Raw genomic sequence first — 20,042 nt, forward strand, 5'->3', positions numbered from 1 at the left:
GGTTTAAAGAATGCGGGCGCCACTTATCAGAGACTTATGGATTCGGTTTTCAGTGAACAACTCGGAAGAAATCTAGAAGTCTACGTTGATGATTTGGTGATCAAGAGCAGGGAGGAGAGACAAATGCTCAAAGACATCGAGGAAACTCTTCAGCGCTTAACGGAAGTCAACATGAAGCTCAACCCGAGCAAATGTACTTTCGGCGCGGAAGAGGGGAAATTTCTTGGTGTAATGGTCACTAAGGATGGTTTCAAGGTGAACCCTGAAAAGGTGGAAGCCATCCTTGACATGCCTTCACCATCCACCATGAAAGAGGTTCAGAAGCTGAATGGTAGATTGGTGTCAATCAACAGGTTCCTAGCGAACCACGCCAGCAAATCTACTCCATTCGTTAACACTTTGAGGAACTGCTTGAAGAAGAGCCAATTCAAGTGGACGCCTGAGGCTGAGCAAGCTTTCAGTGAGATAAAAGAATGTCTCATAAAGCTGCCCGCGCTCACAGCTCCACTTCCTGGCGAAACCCTTACATTGTACTTGTCAGCCGGAGACCGCGCCATCGGCGCAGTATTACTGGTGGATCGCAAGGGGATCCAAACGCCAATATACTATGTGAGTCGGGTGCTGACAGACCCTGAGACGCGCTATTCCATCATGGAAAAGTTAGTTTTGTCACTAACACACGCGTCGCGAAAGCTTCATAGATACTTCAATGGTCATCCTATTGAAGTTCTGACAGGTTACAACATCCAGCAAGTCTTGCGACGCCCCGCGCTCTCCGGAAGGCTGACAAAGTGGGCGCTGGAATTAGGTGAACACACGATCACCTATAAGCCCCGTCCAGCAATAAAGGGTCAAGTTTTAGCGGATTTCATCACAGAAATCCCAGAGGGAAAGATTGAAGAAGCTCAGCGCGAGGTAGACCCTCCGCGAGCAAATGATGAAGAAGATGTTTGGAGGCTATTCACTGATGGAGCCTCCAACAGCGAGGGGTCCGGCGCAGGCCTCAAACTGGTGGACCCTGATAATCATGAATATACTTATGCTATTAGGTTGGACTTCAAGAGTACCAACAATGAGGCTGAGTATGAAGCCCTGCTGGCTGGTCTGCGCGTTGCGCGCAAGTTTGGAGTTAAAAGGCTAGAGGCCCATGTTGATTCTTACTTGGTAGCCGCACAGGTCAATGGCCTTTATGATGCCAAGGAGAACACCATGCCTCTATATCTAGAGCAGGCAAAAAAGCTCGTTGAGCAGTTTGACTTCTTCAAAATCATACACATCTCGCGCAGCGAAAACAAGCCCGCTGACGCGTTGAGTAAGATGGCATCAACTAATTTTGATCACTTTGGCAAAGATGTCAGGGTGGAAGTGATGAGCAACCCGTCAGTGCAAACGCAATCTGTCCTTGTAATTCATACAACCCCTTCATCATGGATAACTCCAATAATGGAATTCCTGAAGGAGGGGAAGTTACCGGACGATCGCGCACAGGCGAGAAAGATAAGACACAAGGCGCAGAACTATGAACTACTTGATGGTACATTATATCGACGCTCTTATCTTGGACCGCTCATGAAATGCCTGGATGCTGAAGAAGCAAGCTATGTGATTAGGGAGATTCACGAAGGAATATGCGGAATACATGCTGGCCCGCGCATGGTGGTTGCCAAGGCAATGAGCTCAGGCTACTATTGGCCAGGCATGTACTTGGATGCGCTAAAAGAAATCCAAAAATGCAAGGCATGTCAGAGCTACGCGCCAAACACAATGCGGCCAAAGAACAACTTGATTCCAGTGACCTCCGCATGGCCTTTCCACAAATGGGCCATTGATATTGTGGGGCCCCTGCCGCAAGCGCAAGGGCGAGTGAAATTTTTGGTAGTGGCGGTAGACTATTTCACAAAATGGGTTGAGGCCAAGCCACTAGCAAAAATCACAGCTCAGGCGATGAAGCAATTTATCTGGAGCCACATCATTTGCCGTTTTGGCCTTCCTATGGAAATTGTGAGCGACAAAGGCAAACAATTCACTGACAGGAAGATATCCAGCTGGCTCAAAGAATTGCACATCAACCAAATCTTCACTTCGGTCTACCACCCTCAGGGGAATGGCCAAGTGGAGCGCGCGAATCAAAGTTTGTTAAATGGGCTGAAGAAAAGGTTGGAGGGAGAATCCCATTCTTGGGTCGAAGAGTTACCTAATGTCCTGTGGGCGCACAGGACATTAAGCAAAACTAGCAATGGCGAATCCCCGTTCAGCCTAACCTATGGGACAGAGGCTATGATCCCAGCAGAAATTGGATGCCCATCCCATAGGGTACTCATGATGAGCAAGACTGATAACGAGCGCGAAAGAAGATTGGACCTCAACTTGCTTGAAGGGCGCAGAGAAGCGGCTATCATCAATGAAGCCAAGTACAAGAAAAAGCTGGAAAAATATTATAATCAGCGCGTTAAAGAATGCCACTTCAAGAAAAATGATTTTGTCCTTCGAAACAATGAAGCTAGCCGCGCAATACCCCCAGGAAAAATGTCCCCCAATTGGGAAGGACCTTATCAAATCTCAGAAGAATTGGGGAAAGGCGCGTACACTTTAAAAGATTTGAATGGAAAAAAGATACCGCGCGCGTGGAACGCAGCACAGCTTAGAAAATGCTTCATGTAAAAATTCAAATATGTAATCAAGGATTTTAAGCCATCATGAATGATGATTCGCGCTATCTTTCAATATTTGTTCTATTACCTTTGCATACATGTTTCACACTTCCTTTATTAATTTGGAGCAATATGACAACACTATATTGACTTCAAAACAAAATAAAACGAAGTAAAACATACATGCGCGAGCCTTAGCTCAAACACGTTAACGAGTCTTAACTCTAAAAACGTCAAGGCCTTAGCCCAAAACAAAGAGCCTTAGCTCAAAACACTCACAAACATCCATCTTACATCCCGCGCAGCCTGATCATAAAAATCCCTAAACACAACTAAGGCAAAGTACATGCCAAATCATAGTTGTTAAGGTCTCAGGTCGAGGTCGCGCGCGGAATCATAGTGGATATCTGAGTAACACATGCTGACATGTAATGGCTAAAACTCATAATTCCATATAAAAAACGCGCAAAAACGACGCGCAAAAAAGGAATAGTGAAAAGTCAGCGCGCGTGTCAGCATAAACAAGATACTGCGAAACCACTTACAAAATAGGACTATGGTTAAGTAAATAAATTCCTTACAACCTTGTTCTTATTTTAACGTGCAAGCATATCTTATATCTATACAAGCAAACATGAAGAGATGAATGGAAATGCGCAAGATGTGAAAAAAGGGAAAACAAATTTCATTCCATAGCATTGAAATTTACAAGTGTGATGAGTTACAAATTACAAGTATAACAAAAAACAAAAAAAAAAAAATTTAGAAAGATGAAGGGCTTCTCAAGTCTCCACGTCGACGTCAGCCACTTCATCACCCTCATCATCTCCCGCAGCATCTGGCGCGGCCCGCTCCTCATCTCCAAACTGACCATAGTCAAGTTCTTCCTCCTCAATGGAGTCTTCTATCACGACGGTCTCAGGAGCAGATTCTTTCGCCGCGCCAGAGCCGCTGGCAGGGGCAACATCCCCCGCGCCACCATCATCGCCACCAGCCCCCTCGCATTCATCGAGCAACTTCTTTAGCGCGCCGAGGTCGGGCTGGTCAGCAAGCGCAGCTATCTGCAAATCATTAGAAAAGTATTGAGTATAAAAAACTTGGAAAATTATTCAAGAAAAACTCATTAAGGTCAAGGTACCTGCACAAGGACGGGGATGGGAGTACTCATATACTTTTCCCCCACCGCGGCCATGTCCGCGCAGGCCGCGTCGCTCTTGTAAGGGTACTCGGATGGGTTCTTCTTCAACATCCCATATTCATACCCATCCATAAACCCTTCAGCTCGACCCACCAAGCGCGCGGCAGCATTGCAGTCCATCACAAGGGCCTGAAACTCGCCAGAATATTTCATCGCCAAAGCGCAACGAGTCATGCCCTGTGACACCAGCCATTGGCGATCCTGCGCGAGGCCAGCAACAGACGTCTCGAGGGCGGGAACCTGGGAGTTTAATAACTCAACAGTTTCCTTGGTCTTTTTTAACTCCTCTTTATCAGACGCTGCTGCCGCCAAAATTTTTTCTTTCTCCGCCTGCGCGGCAACAAGTGCTTCCTGGCTAGACGCTGCCGTCGCCAGGGCCTCATCTCTATCGGCCTGCGCGGCCGCCAAATACTTCTTCAGGCGCGCAACCTCGCTCTCCAGTGATGATTTCTCAGTGATATTCTGGACGATAGCTTGGTCACGCGCCTCCGCCTCCAGTTCCAAGTCACGCACTCTCCGCGCGTACTTGGCAACTTCGGCCTCCGCCACCTGCTGCTTCTCCCGCGCAGCTTGGAGCTCATGCCCGCGCTTAATAAAGGCGGTGTTGGCACTTGCTCGGTTTTCGCTGAGCTCCGCCTGGAGTTTCTCAGCTCGTGCGCGAGCATCAGAAAGGTTCCAGGCAGCCACCTTAGCCTCTTGCTGGGCTTCCACAAGAGCATCGCGTACTTTAATATAATCACGATGAAGCTCTTGGGAGGCAGAAAAGAAGGCCGACCCAGCGAAAATGTGATCGTTGAGCAAGTCAGCGCGGGTGCGCCCCTCCTGATACCTCCTTTCAGTAGGAGGCACGGCATGAGCCCAGAAGTCCTCGCATACACCCATGGATTGGAAGGAACTGTCTTCGTTAATATTCCATCTCAGGCGGTAAACGTGGTCACCTTCCTGCAAAACACAAGAAATGTTCTAAGTCATAAAAACATACTTATATGGAAGAACGCGCAGCGGAGCAACAAATTAAAACATACCTGCGGGGATGAAGCAGAAAAGTCAGCGCCAGCCCCACCAGAAGTATGCGCTGCGAAGACTTGTGGCATCGCAGGGCTGGCACGGACTCCGAAGGAGTCTTCAGCTTGAGCTCCCTCATCCTCCTCATCTTCTTCAATCGGCCTCTTCTCCTGCGACCTGGAGGGCTCCAAACCAGCCTCGCGGAGAGGGCTGCGCGTAGGAGGAGGCGAGGGAGGTCTCGACGCCGCCAGTTCGGCGCGCAATACGGCTTCCTGCTCCTTTGTAATCCCAATAAGGGGAGACTCAGCACTAGCAGGAGCAGGACCAGAACCAGCGGCGCCGGCAACGGCGCCAGGAGTGTCACCAGCAGCTTGTACGCCAGCTACAACTCCTATGAACAAATCAACAACAAAAAAGGGTTCATGATTTGATCAAATCAAAAAATTCAGAAGACAATGGCGCAAAACATACCTTCGCGCAATTCTGTTCGCGCGTTGAACATCGCCATAAAGTTCATTCTACCCTTTTCTGAGGGTAGAACAGGGGACTTCGAAGCAGCCCCCGGCGCAGCCTCAGCACCTTGTTGCGCCTGAGGCTGATCTGCTACCGTCGCCGGTCCTGCAAACATTCAAATGCGAAAAGATTTAATAATAATTCAATCAGAATTATGGGTAAGCAAAGTATACCTTTCGCAGGCGCGATACTGCTTCTCTCTTCAGCCGCGCGAAGGGAGGAGGTCACGCCACCATACCTCAAGTGGACAGGAGGTCTGCCCACTTTCACAGGCAGGGAAGCTAAAGAAACCTTGGTGGTAAACACCTGGGTTTCCTCAGGTCCCTTCGTTTGAGCATGGGGATGAGCGACAGGGGTGTCATCTTTCTTCTGTCTCTTACTGCCCCCTGCGCCAGATTTCCCCTTAGCTTTGCGCTTTAGTACGGGCGCCTCCTCTTCCTCCTCCTCCTCTTCCGCGAGCTCCAGCTCGTAGTTTTCGAGCGCATCTGCAAATACAAGCAACAGAACTGTTAATAAACTTTGGTATTCTAAAGGAATAAGCATAAGTGCGAAGGCTTACCAGGCGCGTCGCTATCAAAGTCAAATTCCAGATCCACAGGGATGAACATGTCATCGAAGCGATCTGGGAAGCCCACCTCCCCAGCGCCCAGCGGGACGGAGCCACCCTCCACTTGATCGTCGTAGGCGGCGTGGACAAACTCCTTGGTTACTGCGCAAAAACAAGACAAATAATATAAGCAAAGGCAAATTTTATTAGCGCGGAAATAAAGCAATGCGATAACTTACGCAAGCCGTCCACTTGGATGACAGGCTCCGCCGCGCTGTCGGCCCACAGCTTACTCATGCCGACCCCCACCAGCGCCTCCTCGCGAATTTTCTTGGCGGGGGATGGTTCGGCGGTCAGCTTCTTAACCCAGGCGCCGGTTGGGTTCTTAATAACATCCGCATCCGCGGGCGCAGAATCGATTGCGCGCATCGTCATGCGGATGGGGATTACACCAGCCCTGATGTAGAAGAACCTCTCAGACCAGTCATGAAGGCTCTTGAATGACACGGTGCTGCACTTAACCTTCTGACTGCGAGGAATAAAGGAGATCCAAGAATCTTGGATCTTGGGCTTGTAAAAAAATTGAAAGCGACGAGGGGTGGGCTCCTCGCGCTGTGATTTGCACATGAACTCGAAATGAGTCATGCGCACAAGTCCAAACGGATGGACTTGGGATATATGTATCCCGAAAAAACGTAACACCGCGCCTACAAACCTTGTCATCGGAAGACGAAGGTTGCAGTGGGTGAAAAAATGGGTGTACAGTGAAATATAGCCGGGAGGCGGGTCCGCCGCCGTTTGCCCGGCCACAGGCAACATGCAGCCAAACACAGGGAGAAAACCCTGTGACGAGATGAGGCTGTCGAGATCGGCCTGCCTCAGTTTGCAGGGGATTTCATTCCACCTTTTCGTGGACTTGGTCCTCCCAACTTCCTCCGATGTGGTCTCAACAACCCTCTTCCCCTTGCCCTTTTGCTTCAATGTCGACATCACCACAGATTTCACATGACGTCTTCGAGAGGCAATAGAGGTGATTGAGGGGTTAGAGGAGTCTGAGCTATCAGACATACAATAATAACAGCAACAGATAACAGGGTATTCGGAAGCAATAACCAGAAAATCTGAATGATAGAAGCTTTGGAGTACACAACAATGAAGATGAAGAAAAAATTTTTCCTAAGGGCCTGCTTTTATAGGCCCAGGAGAGAGAAAAGTGGCAACTGATCGGATTTCACGCGCCCCCACTCGCAGGTGTAAGCCAACGAGGGCGCGGCACGTGTCCCTAACACTGTTGAGGGGATATAAAAACGTAACGGAACTGCCACGGAGCAGACACGCGCCCCCACTCGCAGGTGCAAACCAATGCGAGCGCGGCACGTGTTCCAGACAGCTGTGCGAGGGGACATGAAAGGCAACTGTAGCACCTCGAGCACACGAAACGTCTGACACGTTTACGGCGCACGTCACCACCAACCAACCACGTGTTTGGACCCTTCGTTTCAACCAAATGGATAGAACTTCGCGCAACGATGGAAACAACCAAGAAAACGACAAAACCCCATTAAAAAGACCAAATCAGTAAGTCTAATATCTATCTTACCGCGCTAGCGCGAGATAAGACACACATTAGACTGGGGGGGCTTGAAGAGGTATGTACCCGCCTCAACACCGAGCAAGGCGGGTCAACCCACAAGATAAAGACATTATAAAGGCACAAAGCCAAAACCTATGCGCATGGCGCATACAAAACATGCTCAGGCATCATATGCCCAGGCACCACACATGCTCAAGCATCATATGCCCAGGCACACATATGCTCGCGCATCACATATGCGCGCGGCGCATCAGCGCGCGGCGCATATCACATGCTCGTGCATATCACATCTGCGCATGAAACATCTGCGCGTGAGAATAAAGAGAAGACCTCGCGCATCCTCAGGATTGGCGCATATCACACATGCACATAATCGACCTCGTCCTTATCCAAATCAGGATTAGGGCAACCTTGATTGTGCACGTCAGACAACCTTCCAGAAGGTATCTTTTTAAGGAGTAAGAATATGCTGATGTTGACAGCTGCCAAATGAAAGGTCGACAACTCATCATGACACATGTGCTACCACGTGATTACAACCAACGAGAAAGCGCCAGGTGTCCCAGAGGACACGTGGCGCAGTGCGATTGGAGGAGGCCAACGAGGCTGAGCCCAATCAGTGGAAACCCTAGCACTATAAATACAGCATCAACTCCACTTTGATGGACACATTCATACTCAATCATTGACATTTACAGGCAGTGATATCACATTCAATCATATTGAATTACATTCACTCACAGTCAGTTACAGAAAACACACAGTCACACAATCATACAGTATTCAGCTATTAAGCAATACTCTCCAGATTCCCTTACTCTGACATTATTATCTTCTCCACCATATACTTATTCTCACGCCGGAGGGTTACCCCAAAGAGGACCCCTCTGTCCCTTTCTGAGGGGTAAGTTAACGGCGTTGTTCATTTTGTAGGTGGAAGAACACAGATCCAGAAGAACCATCGGTGAAACAGTATAATCAAAACCCGAGGAAAGTAGATCTGCTACCAGTGAGTAGATCCACGTTTCTTCAGTAGACAAATAATTAAGGTTGATGATGATGATGATGATTATTATGGGCATCATTTGGCCATGCAAGTTATAGCGGTTCCTTTTATTTATTCAAAAACAAGGAATTAATGTTAGATATGATCACTTTTTTTATATGATTTAAAAATAAGACCTTAGTGTGTTGAAATAGAATAAATCATCTCATCTCCACCACACACTGTTGACAGATGCTGGATCTACCTCGTCCATCCAACATGCATGTGTACGTCACACTCAAGATCTTTGTTAGAGGCCGGTTGGTGCTCGCCGCATATGTTTTCTTTTGAGTCATATCCTATGCTATGCTATGCTATGCTACCTAATTTATTATTATTATTATTATTATTATTATTATTATTATTATTATTCATCCTTCAAACATGCCTTCTCTCTCTCTCTCTCACTTTCTATCTCACATACACATAGTGCCATGTTTGCCAAGACAACAAGTATTGTTTTGCAAAATGTGTCCCGACTTCGATCTAAGTTGAGTGATTTCCGTATCTGTAGTACCCAAGCATTGCTAGTGCACCACATAGTCAACCGTTCTATTGATAGTTCCATCTTTTTTAATTTTTATAATATTAGATTTGTCCTTATAAAGGTACAAAAAATATACATACTAATCAGACATCGTTGACGCATCATACATATTGGTCGTGTAAGGGTTATACATAGCGTTATAGTGGTTAATCATAAGACATGTTTGTATGAGTAGATTTTTCTTACAAATCATTCGGATATGTATAGTGTACTATAAGCAACTGATGTGACAGGGCACACCACACACATAAGTTGTACGCCTGCATATATGTTATTATCGTTGATGTGTTGACCGTATGAAGAGTGCATGGCATCTTCTTTTTAATAAATTCTTTCATTGCTCAAGATGTTTTCGGTATTAGATTTAGTATAATAATATCCATACCAAAGAGTATTTGGTGTAGCAATGCTAAAATGTTAATAGAGTATAAAGGTGCCCCTCTCAAAATGGTGAGAATTCAAGTCTCGTGTTTGATAAATGGTTGTAAATTTATGAGTAATATTAGAAAGCTTAATTTATAAGTTCAGACGTGCTTCAATTCATGTGGAAAAAGTGCGTTGAATACCCTTCGTTGTACTTGGAAGTTAGAACACACATATATAATATTGTGTGAATGTATGTATTAGAGTCTGTTTTATATTTTTCTTCTTCATAGCACTATAAGTTATCTTATAAATAGATCCCACTAATTGCACCAAGAGAAGTATAAAATCATTTTCCCATGCATATTTATAGAATTACCACCACCCTTTGTAGTTCTTTTCTAAAAGTAATATCCATATATATCTTGTGTTGTGACTAGTGAACCATCATGAAAAAAACTGCAAGTACAAAAGTATTGCCTTGCATAGGAGGTTGATGCTAGTGCAATAGAAAGTTAATTTATGATGCGATACATTTACAAAGAAAAAAATAAAAGAAAAAAAAACCTCGCGTGCCGAACACAAATCATGATGTCCTCCATTTTCTTCATAGTATTCTACAAATATCCAAATCCACACACATGTCAACCTCGGAATCATATTCATGTTTCTCCATCTCCTTTTCTCGATGACCTCATTAACCTACTTTCCAACTCAAAAAACAGTTGAAGCTTATGAAAGAAAGTGAACAAATTCAGTAAAAGAATCATGTTCTTTAACTTTAAGGACAATGCATGCATGATAACAAACAACATCCTCGCTTTTATTTTTTCTTTTGGGTGACACCAAAAAGAAATCTATGTGCATGGCACATAGTATGAAAGCGTGTACAACCTGTCGCAGGCATGACGTAGGTTGAATTTACACGGTTTATACTATAAAATTGATTTCTTTTATCGATCACAACGCAATTATAGTTAAAAGTCTTACATTACAACAAAATATACTTTCTTAACTAAAAGTTAACAATAAGAGCTCATCTTGACAGTTAAAGAGCGCTATATATGCATGGCAACTTTTTTATTATTATTTTTTTTGAAAGGCCGATTTTATTAAAAAAAAAAGAAATAAAAAGAAAGAAAAGCCGGCAAGGCACAAGATGCCTAAAAAGAAAATAAAGTACAGAATACAAGACGAGGTCGGGATGTCACAAGGTTTAGCTAAGAAGCAACTTCAAACCACCATTTCATTTAATCTTTGAGGCCGTTTGGCCCTTCTTAACGACCGTTTCGATCAAATGTTAGTTGCATTAACATAACTTGAAGTAACTTTTTTTACTTTTTACTCAACAAAAAAGTTACAAAAACAAGTGTTTATGGTATCCATTGGATGGTGGTGATGTAAGGGGTTGTTGGTTCCACATTATCCTGATTTAGTGGTCTGGGGTGAACTTAAGGAAAGAAGTCTAGAGAATAGAATCTGACTAGTAAAGCACTTAACTCTAAAGCTAACAACTGATATATGTTCAAAGATTTGTCCCACATGGAAAACGCCACAACAACCAACAATAATTGGCCAGAATGCTTTCTAGTACATAAATAATTGTATGTTGTCTATTCATCCTGTTCTTGCGGGCGGCAATAATGGAGGTAAATGAAAGTAAAAGCTGATCAGTCCGCACCTTGCATTAGCATGTTCATGAACTTGTGTCGGCACATCACATATGCGTTTTGTCGCATAAGATTTGTATGATGTGTGTTCTTTATGTGTGTGTGAGAACATTTGAACCAACAAAAGCTTAAAGCGTGAACTCATCAGACCATTGCCTTATATTAAGGGGTGTGTTGACCCAATGTTGACGGGGGCGGATCTACCATTGTAGTATGAGGTTGGTCATCCATTGTGAAAAAAAAAATCCCGTACTATTAATTATATTATAAAAACCATGACCACCTCATATGAAAAAATTTCTTGTATCCATAATGAACTGTTAAGTCAGAACCCGGATATTTTCACCTACTAAAACTCATGAGGCATGACAAAACGCCCAATTAAGGTGCTTATGTAAGAATCAAACGGTGTTAGCTAGGTAAAAATGAGTGATTTATTATACGAGTTTGTCATATTTTCAAAACACTTTTTTTTTTGTTTACCTAAAATATTACTCTACCCTCTATTATAAAATAATTGATGTGTCAAGCACTTTTATTAATAGCCTAAAGGACTCGTTAAATTTCACATTTAATGATTGTTTTCGTAAATCACTAAAACATGTGGATCATATTGTCAAATGTGTTATAGTGAATTCAACATAATGTTGATACGCATCAGCGTTTAAATTTATGAGTGGACAAATTTTATGAGGAAAAAAAAACTAATGAATTCAGCCTCATCTGGTTTTCTGTTAGATAATAATCACCATTTAAAATTTGATGGTATTGAAATATTTTAATATTGTTTATGTACTTTTATGAGTGGAAAAATTTAATACATTTTAATGTAACTAGTAATTATCCGTGTGGTGTGCAGAGAAATAAGTCGGTAAAACACAAGCATGGTAACGAAGAGTCAACGCGAATTTAGTGGATATTAGCCACGTTCCAATTACAGTATCGGAATGAATCCAAAAAAAGTTTGTTAAGTTAACATGTTCAAAATAAACCAAACCAAAAAAAAAAACATAGTTGCACTAGCATAGCGTATTATAAAAAAAATTAACATATTTATTCAGTTGGCAAAACCGGGTTGTTGGTGCCCGTGCATTGATAAAAACCCAAGCATTAAGACGGCGAGTCGACGTGAATTCGGTACTCAGTGTAGGTTATGTTCGTTACAGTATATGCAGTGTTGGTAAAATCCAAAAGTTGTTAGTCCCAGTTGTTGAGGCGGTGAGTTGTGGGATTTCAACCGGCTTACTTCATGTTTGTTTACGGTACCAGAACTATAAAAAACTCGTTCGGTTACATTCTTCATGATACTGGAACTAAATCAAAATATATAAAAATTGACATGGACCAATAGGGTGACGTCGGTCAGTAAAACCCTGACGTTGAGGTGGTGCGCCTACGCGAATTCGGTATATTAAAACAAAGAAAAGTAAAAAAAAAAATAAAATTGACGTTCGATCAGTCGCAATCGTTGCAATACCATAACTTAAAAAAAAACAAAAGAAAAACGGCCAACAATGAACCGCCACTTGACCCAGCAGGGGCAAGCGGCACCAAATACTCGTTATAGATAATATAAACGTCATCTGCTAATTGATTGAAAACAAAAATTACATAATTAGCTTTCAACACTAATGGGTCCCTGAAAATAAATGCTTTTATTAGCATAATTAGTATTTTATTTTGAAGCATACCGTTATTAAAATAAAATGATGGGTGCTTAATAAGCAAAAAATAAACGGTGAGAATGAATATGAAGATGACACTTGCCATTGGACATTTGATCGAGAGTCGGGACTAGGGGTGCGCAGATTCGGATTTGACCCAAAATTACCCAAAGAACCGGACCGAAAAAAAACTAAATCGACCCGACCCTAATGTATTGTAGAGAATGTTGGTCCTGGAATTTATCACATTCGGTTATCGAGTCAGTCTCGGGTCTGGTCGCCTGAAAAACCTTTAAGGACTGATACCCGATATATATGAGACAAAATTCTTCAAATACGGGTTTATCACTTCGTCTTGTGGGTAGATCTAGAGCATTGGAGATGAGAAAAGAAGAGTGGAATAGGAGCCATATTTTCCGACTGTCGGCAGCATCAACTAGGGATGAGCAAATATCGGTATGGTATCGAACCGGCACCGGTACCGAAATAGGTACCGATTTGGTACCGTCGGAATCGCATCGGTACCAAATTTTCGGGATCGGTACGGTACCGGTATCGGTATGGTACGGTATTTTCCGAATTTTACCTTAAATACCGGTACCGTCCCGGTACGGTACCAAAAATTTACAATTTTTGGGATTGAGATTTTCGATACCGGTACGGTACCGAGCTCATCCCTAGAATTAACTGCGTCCCATGGTTTAGCTTATAATATGATGAAAATGACATAACTAATGGCTAAAAAAATATTTATTGGGCCTTTTCAAAACTAAGTCACGGCCCATGGCCCAAAATTTTCTCTAGTCAAAGTAAAATTAAAACATAAACAAAGTATACAATTTACAAGAGACATACATGATTTAATATTTAATTTTTTAATATTCAAATTTTAAAGACTTGTAACAATTTAATTCTTTAACCTTTTAAAGATATTTTGTATTATTTTATTCTAACTTATTTGTTAATTAATCTTGATCATTTTTATTAGTTTTTTTAATAAGCTTGTTGGATTTTTGTTTTATATCTGAATAACATTTTCTTTATTTAATAGATATATCTTTTTCTAAAAATTATTATAACTTTCTAAACATATAATTTAGCAAATTTTCTGAATTAACGTTAAAGAAGTTGACAATAATTCTTGTGTATGTGGTGCACCAATTACTTAAAATAATAGTCGTAGACGATTATGAATGTTAAAAAAACTTTATATGGACCCTTCACTTATAATTTCTTTTTTCTGCCAATATATTGAAGTCGTAGTTTTAAATAAATGTCAAGCCCAGCCCCATTAGGTTTCATGTAAGCATATTATTAACTAATATTAAATCAAGTTTTCATAAGTTTAATGATCTTACCTTCCTTCATGAGAGTTGCCGGTATTCTTGAGCTTAATACCACCTTGGACTTACCTGTCAGGTTCATCTAGAAAATTAAAAGATAAAACTTGAATTAAAAAAAAATATATGCTTATTAACCATATTGCAACATGCTCCAAAAATAAAATAAACCTGTTTACAATGTATGTCAAGCCGTAAGCCAAACCGTAAGTAACGGTTTTTCATTACTGAAAACCGAAACCAAACTGTTGAAAATTACATGATAATATGATAACCTACAACAAAAGCACACCAATCTTAAGATTCTATATGTTACGCTTACAGATATATTTCATGAAATCTGATTAATCCAGAAATGCTTTTAATATCAAGTTTTCATGCACCTAACTTAAATGTCCAGAACACTATCAAAGGCTTAATGAAACTAAAAAAACAAATCTTATGTAGCATTCTCAAAAGCATGATATGATGTCACGTAAAATTAAAAAAGAATATGAAAACTAACAGATACAAATTAAAAATGGTACATTTATAAAAGTCGACTACGAAACCAAACAGATGAAAGGTCTCGGGACTAGGCAACGTTGGGCTGGGCTTTCGGGTTTCAGGTTTGATTTGATTTGATTAGATCTATGAGCTGGCTAAAGTATTTAAATAGTGCATTTAGGCTTCAAGGAGCAAGGCCTCTTATTGTCAGACCAAAAGACTGGTTTTGATTACAGGCCCGTTTGTTCATCTCTACATATTTAACTAACTTGGGCCCCCAACCCCTCTACAGTCTACACTATTGAACACTTCAATAGTGTTTTTTTTAACGGCAAATTAACTACATTTTTTTTTATATCGACGGTACTTGAACTCTCATCCATTGAAAAGGAAAAGCCATAGCCAACACCTTGGCACCGTTAGAATTTATGATCAGAGCCTTCGCTAAGTTTTCATTGACAAAGGACCATAGATGGATGTAATACAGTGTTCACTACAATAGTACGTACATGTTTTGGGGTGAAAATAACATGATTTTTATAACAATAGTCTTCAAGGTTACATTATACAAATATGATGGTTATATTTTCTTGCAAATTTATTAAATTGAAATATACTAGTTTAAAACATGAACGACAAGCCTGCTCATAGAGTGACATGTTAGAAGTTAGAACTTAGAACCATATATGCATGCCTCATGGTTTGGTTTTGCATCAAAGGTTTGTTGTGTGGCAAGAGTTTGGAAATGAGTTGACTTTGACCAAGATTATTGTTTGTCAGTTTGTAATTTTGTTTTCTTCCTAAGTTACGGATCTTCATATCCCAACTGCCACATAGTTTTTTGTATAATAGTAATATTTGTTGGTAGTTTTAATTAGTAAAAGAAGGAAGAGATACGACCAACATAATAGACTTGTTCTGGGAATTAGCTATCACTTTCTTTTTTAATAATTTAATTAGTTTTTTTAACGGCTTTTTTATAAAAAAAAAATGTTGGAAACTAGAAAAACAGGTGTCACTCAACTAGTCATTCTTGTTAAACCTTTAGAGACTCAAATAGAAACTAACTCTACACTTTTTATATGACAAAATTCTCAAAAAAGTTTCATTTTTTTATCATAAAAAAATGATGTAACAATACAATAAGGAAATGTCATAGACATGAAAGTTTCTTTTACATCGTTCCAATGGCCTCTATGGGCGCGAGAAATGGTCTAGGCACGTTACATCATTTTCCTCTGTTAGGTTTAGAAAATGTCATGAACCCCACTTGATATGGAAGCATTAGACTTCCATTGAATAATAACAGTGGCCCTTTAATTGTTGAAATAAATAATCATATGAAAGTTTATAGCTTTTATCCAAGTAAAATAGACACCTTTTGTAAGTTTTAGATTAAGACAACAAACCCGATGGTTATAGGTTAGATATGTTTGTAACGATTGGTAAAACATGTTTTGGTTGTTTTCTTGTACCTAGTGCCTTGTGACCACAATAACTATAACTAGTGGTAATAAATTTGTGCAAGGGGGAGAGCTTCTCTGTTAGACCAATTCATTCTTAAGTATGTAAATAAATGTCAAAAATTTTAAATGGCTAATAATAAAAGAGGTTAAATGCAACCATCAGTCCATCATCAACATTTTTCGAAAGTTTTATTAAATATCTCTTGGTACACCATGACCTTCTGGTTTAGTGGTAGTCTGGTTGTGTCTCTTAAGAGGGTGGGTGAGTTAACCGTTAGCGGAAACCAAAACCGATCGGTTATTTTCCGTACCTTCGGTTAACCGAACTAAAGCATACACGTTTTTATATCTTTCTAATATTGTACACCTCAAATTTATTTATTTCGTGTTTTGTACCACTATTTCATGTATTTATACTTTAATTTCATGTATTTATATCTTCATTTCATGTATTTGTACCTTCATTTATTGTATTTATGCATCCATTTCATATATTTCTAAGCAATAACTATAGCACAAATTTGGTTTTGGTTATTAACATAAATGACCCAAAAACCATAAAGTTAACCAAATAAACCGAACTGACTAACCTGAAAACCAACTAGTTAATTTGGTTAAGACTAGTAACTGAATCAAGCTGTACACACCCTTAGTTACATGATGTATAGAAAGCCATGTGACCTAGCAGTATCGACGATGTCTAAAATAGTGTCTCTCTATAATTCGTGAGTCCAAGTCTCGTAGTGAACAAGAGTGTAGATTAAAAATACGACGAGAGGCGCGTTAGTAGTTGGGAAAAGAAAACCATTTGTAATAATAATAATAGTAATAATAATAATAATAATAATAATAATAATAATATTGCCTGGTGTGGGTGTAACTAGTATTTAAACAAGGCCTGCAACCCATCCGATCTATTTGTCTTGCATATTATTATTATTATTTTCAACCAAAGCCAAAACCAACAATGCCAATTTCTACCAATCTTTTTCTTCTGCACCTGGTGATCTCCGCCTTCATGCTCACGTTACCGGCCGCAGCCGCTAGTGACCATGTAGACGAGTTTAGCTGGGTGCCAACACAAGGCATAGGAAGATGCAAGGGGTCTATAGCCGAGTGTATGGCCGATGGAGAGGTAGAGATGGAATCCGAAAGCACAAGGCGTATATTGGCCACGTCTAATTACATAAGCTACGGAGCGTTGCAAGGGAACAATGTGCCGTGCTCGCAAAGAGGCGCGTCTTACTATAACTGTCAGTCGGGTGGACAAGCTAACCCTTACCAACGCGGTTGCAGTACCATTACTCGTTGTCAACGTTGATTTCATATTTCATATGTACGTTTTTTTATTTTTTTTTCAATTTCTGTATCAATAACTTCTCTTCTACCTATGTTTTTTAAGTATAATTTGTTAATGATATGAATATGATCGATCTATCGATTGATCGTTGGGTGAATTCATGTGTAAATATAAATTACTACCTTCTCCAGGTTTGAACCTGTGACCTCATAAGCATAGCCATAACCGAACTGAGCTTCAGTTATGGAAGATTGCTTAACCATAGCCATAATCGAATGGTTGGTTAAACGACGGTTTCGGTTAATTATTCAATGTATTTTCTTTTTGTCTTTGTTCAAGTTGAAATATATTCGGTTATGGTTCCAAGCTCAATTTATGAAATTTTAAAGTTGAAATATATTGCTTCCAAGCTTGGTTTTGGTATTTCAAGCTATGTTATAGACAATTGCAGCATAATCTTAAATGTTCAAACCTAGAATATGATGTATAAAATTTGGAAAAATACAAACGCACAAGGTTCTGCTTGGTTTCAGTTAAAGTCGGTTAACCGAAGCAAATTAATTGTAACGTACCATAATAGAAAGGCCAGATAATCATATTCACTTATCCATATTACCAGTTTTGTTATGTTGTGTTAATTTTGTTAGCGTTTTTGGTTAACGGTTTATTTTCGGTTATGATTGAGTTTTTGCTCATCCATGATGGCTCTAAGAGGTATGTGATTTTACCAAGTGAACTAGCACCCACATTGGTCTCGTTTTCGTTCTTGAGATTAGCGAATATATTTATTTATTTTGAAATTTGAAAATGTGGTTAATTTAATCAAATTCACAACATCAAGAATAAGATATCGAGATTCGAGAGACTAATTTAACGTCGTTGAGTTATTTTATTCTTTTACTTTTTACTAGGTATCATTAAGTTTCATTTTTAACACTAAACTTGAAAAACAAGCAATCATCCATCGTAGTGGTTGGTAAATTTCAGTATGATCAAAATAATTAAAAAAAACTTTGATGACTGGACAATATCCAAATGTTGTCAAAGTTTAAAACAATAAATTTAATTTTTAATGTCTTATAGTGTTGGATTAAATCTATAACAAAGTGTCAACCATCAAATGAGTAATTTTTTATGGTAATTTCATTAAATTCATGGATTATTTGTCTATATGATTATCTTTCTTTACAAAAACAAAAATGATTGATAATTGCTTAGGTAGCTACCATGAATTTATTCTTTTCTTAAACCAAATAAAAGAATAATTTTGAGCTTGAATTCGAAGTTAAACAATCAGATCTATTAATTAAAAAGAATCGATTCAATATATATATATATATATATATATATATATATATATATATTTTCTCTCTTTTGTGTTAAAAATCATTTAAAAAGAAAAGTAATGTCCTTTCTTAGGTTGCTTTTATATATATATATATATATATAAAAGCAACCTAAGAAAGGACATTACTTTTCTTTTTAAATGATTTTTAACACAAAAGAGAGAAAAATATTTAAAAAATAAATAAAAATAGTTATATAACTGCCATCTTTTATTATTTCAAATGTTTATATAATTTAAGAAGATTTTTCCATAATTTCTCCTTAGAATGTAGCATCTGAAATTATTGTTATGATTAATCAATATTATATTCTCTTTAACTAAAGCAATATACTGTTTGGTGATGGCTGATATGTGATCTCCGTCATGATCCTATTTTAATACCCTTTTTTTTGGTTATTATATCGTTTTTCCTCTAGATTGATTTTTCAATTATTTAAAACTTTTTAGTACATATAATTATAATTTATCATAAAATTAAGATAAAAGTTCTACCACAAGGTTTTAATAACGGGTTTTCTATAGACACCCAACTTTTTGCTAAAACACCCACCGATACGCCCCGTATAGCTCTATACGGGGCGTATTGGTTGTTTTTTCTAGAAAAGACCACCAATTTTGTCTTATTATGTTTTTTGTCTTATTATCAGAAGGGGCGTATAGCCCTATACGCCGCCTCTGATATATATTTTTTAATTTATTATTTGTTATTATTATTGTTATCATTATTATTATTATTATTATTATTATTATTATTTATTCTTGTTATTAATATAACTGGGGTTCTAAACATCCGTTTGGATCGATCCAGCGGCACTAAGTTCGTTTATACTTATATCATCATATCTTAAAGTTTCAGGTTCTAAAATGTCGCTAGAATCGATCCAAACGGATGTTTAGAAATCCGATTATGTTAAATTAAACGTTTAAGCGAGCTGGTATTGACCAGAATCTGAACAGCGAGTCGGAAGTCGGGTTTTGGTCAGTAGCCTTAAAATTTTGTTACAAAAATAAAAGTCTTCTAGACCGAAAGTCGGTTCCGACCAGAAGCATGAGAAATTGACTAGTCAAAGATGTTTGACCAATTTAGCCTGTAGTTTCCGAAAATGCGATTTTTAGCCTTTTTAAGCGATTTTAAAGGTTTCTAAGGGACATTTGGCATAATTGAAAGTTATGAAATTATAAAATAAGTTAACCAAGTTAAATACCAATAAATACAAGTTTTAAATAGTTGAAAGATCCGAATTACGATCCCGAATCGGTTTAATGAATAAAAATAGGAAAAATTCGAGATGTTACAGCACCCTC

At 39.5% G+C, this 20,042-nt stretch overlaps 1 protein-coding gene across 1 annotated transcript; it reads left to right on the forward strand.

The window, feature by feature from the left end:
• Positions 1–17,056: 17,056 nt before the first annotated feature.
• LOC143539670 (rapid alkalinization factor-like) lies at positions 17,057–17,410 on the forward strand. Its single transcript, XM_077032921.1, has one exon. The coding sequence runs from the start codon at positions 17,057–17,059 to the stop codon at positions 17,408–17,410; it is 354 nt and encodes a 117-aa protein (XP_076889036.1).
• The last annotated feature ends 2,632 nt before the right edge of the window (positions 17,411–20,042 follow it).

The sequence above is a fragment of the Bidens hawaiensis genome, unplaced genomic scaffold (genome assembly GCF_021521415.1).
Source record: "Bidens hawaiensis isolate Kalapana, Puna unplaced genomic scaffold, B.hawaiensis_p1.1 tig00011963_1, whole genome shotgun sequence".
NCBI lineage: Eukaryota > Viridiplantae > Streptophyta > Magnoliopsida > Asterales > Asteraceae > Bidens > Bidens hawaiensis.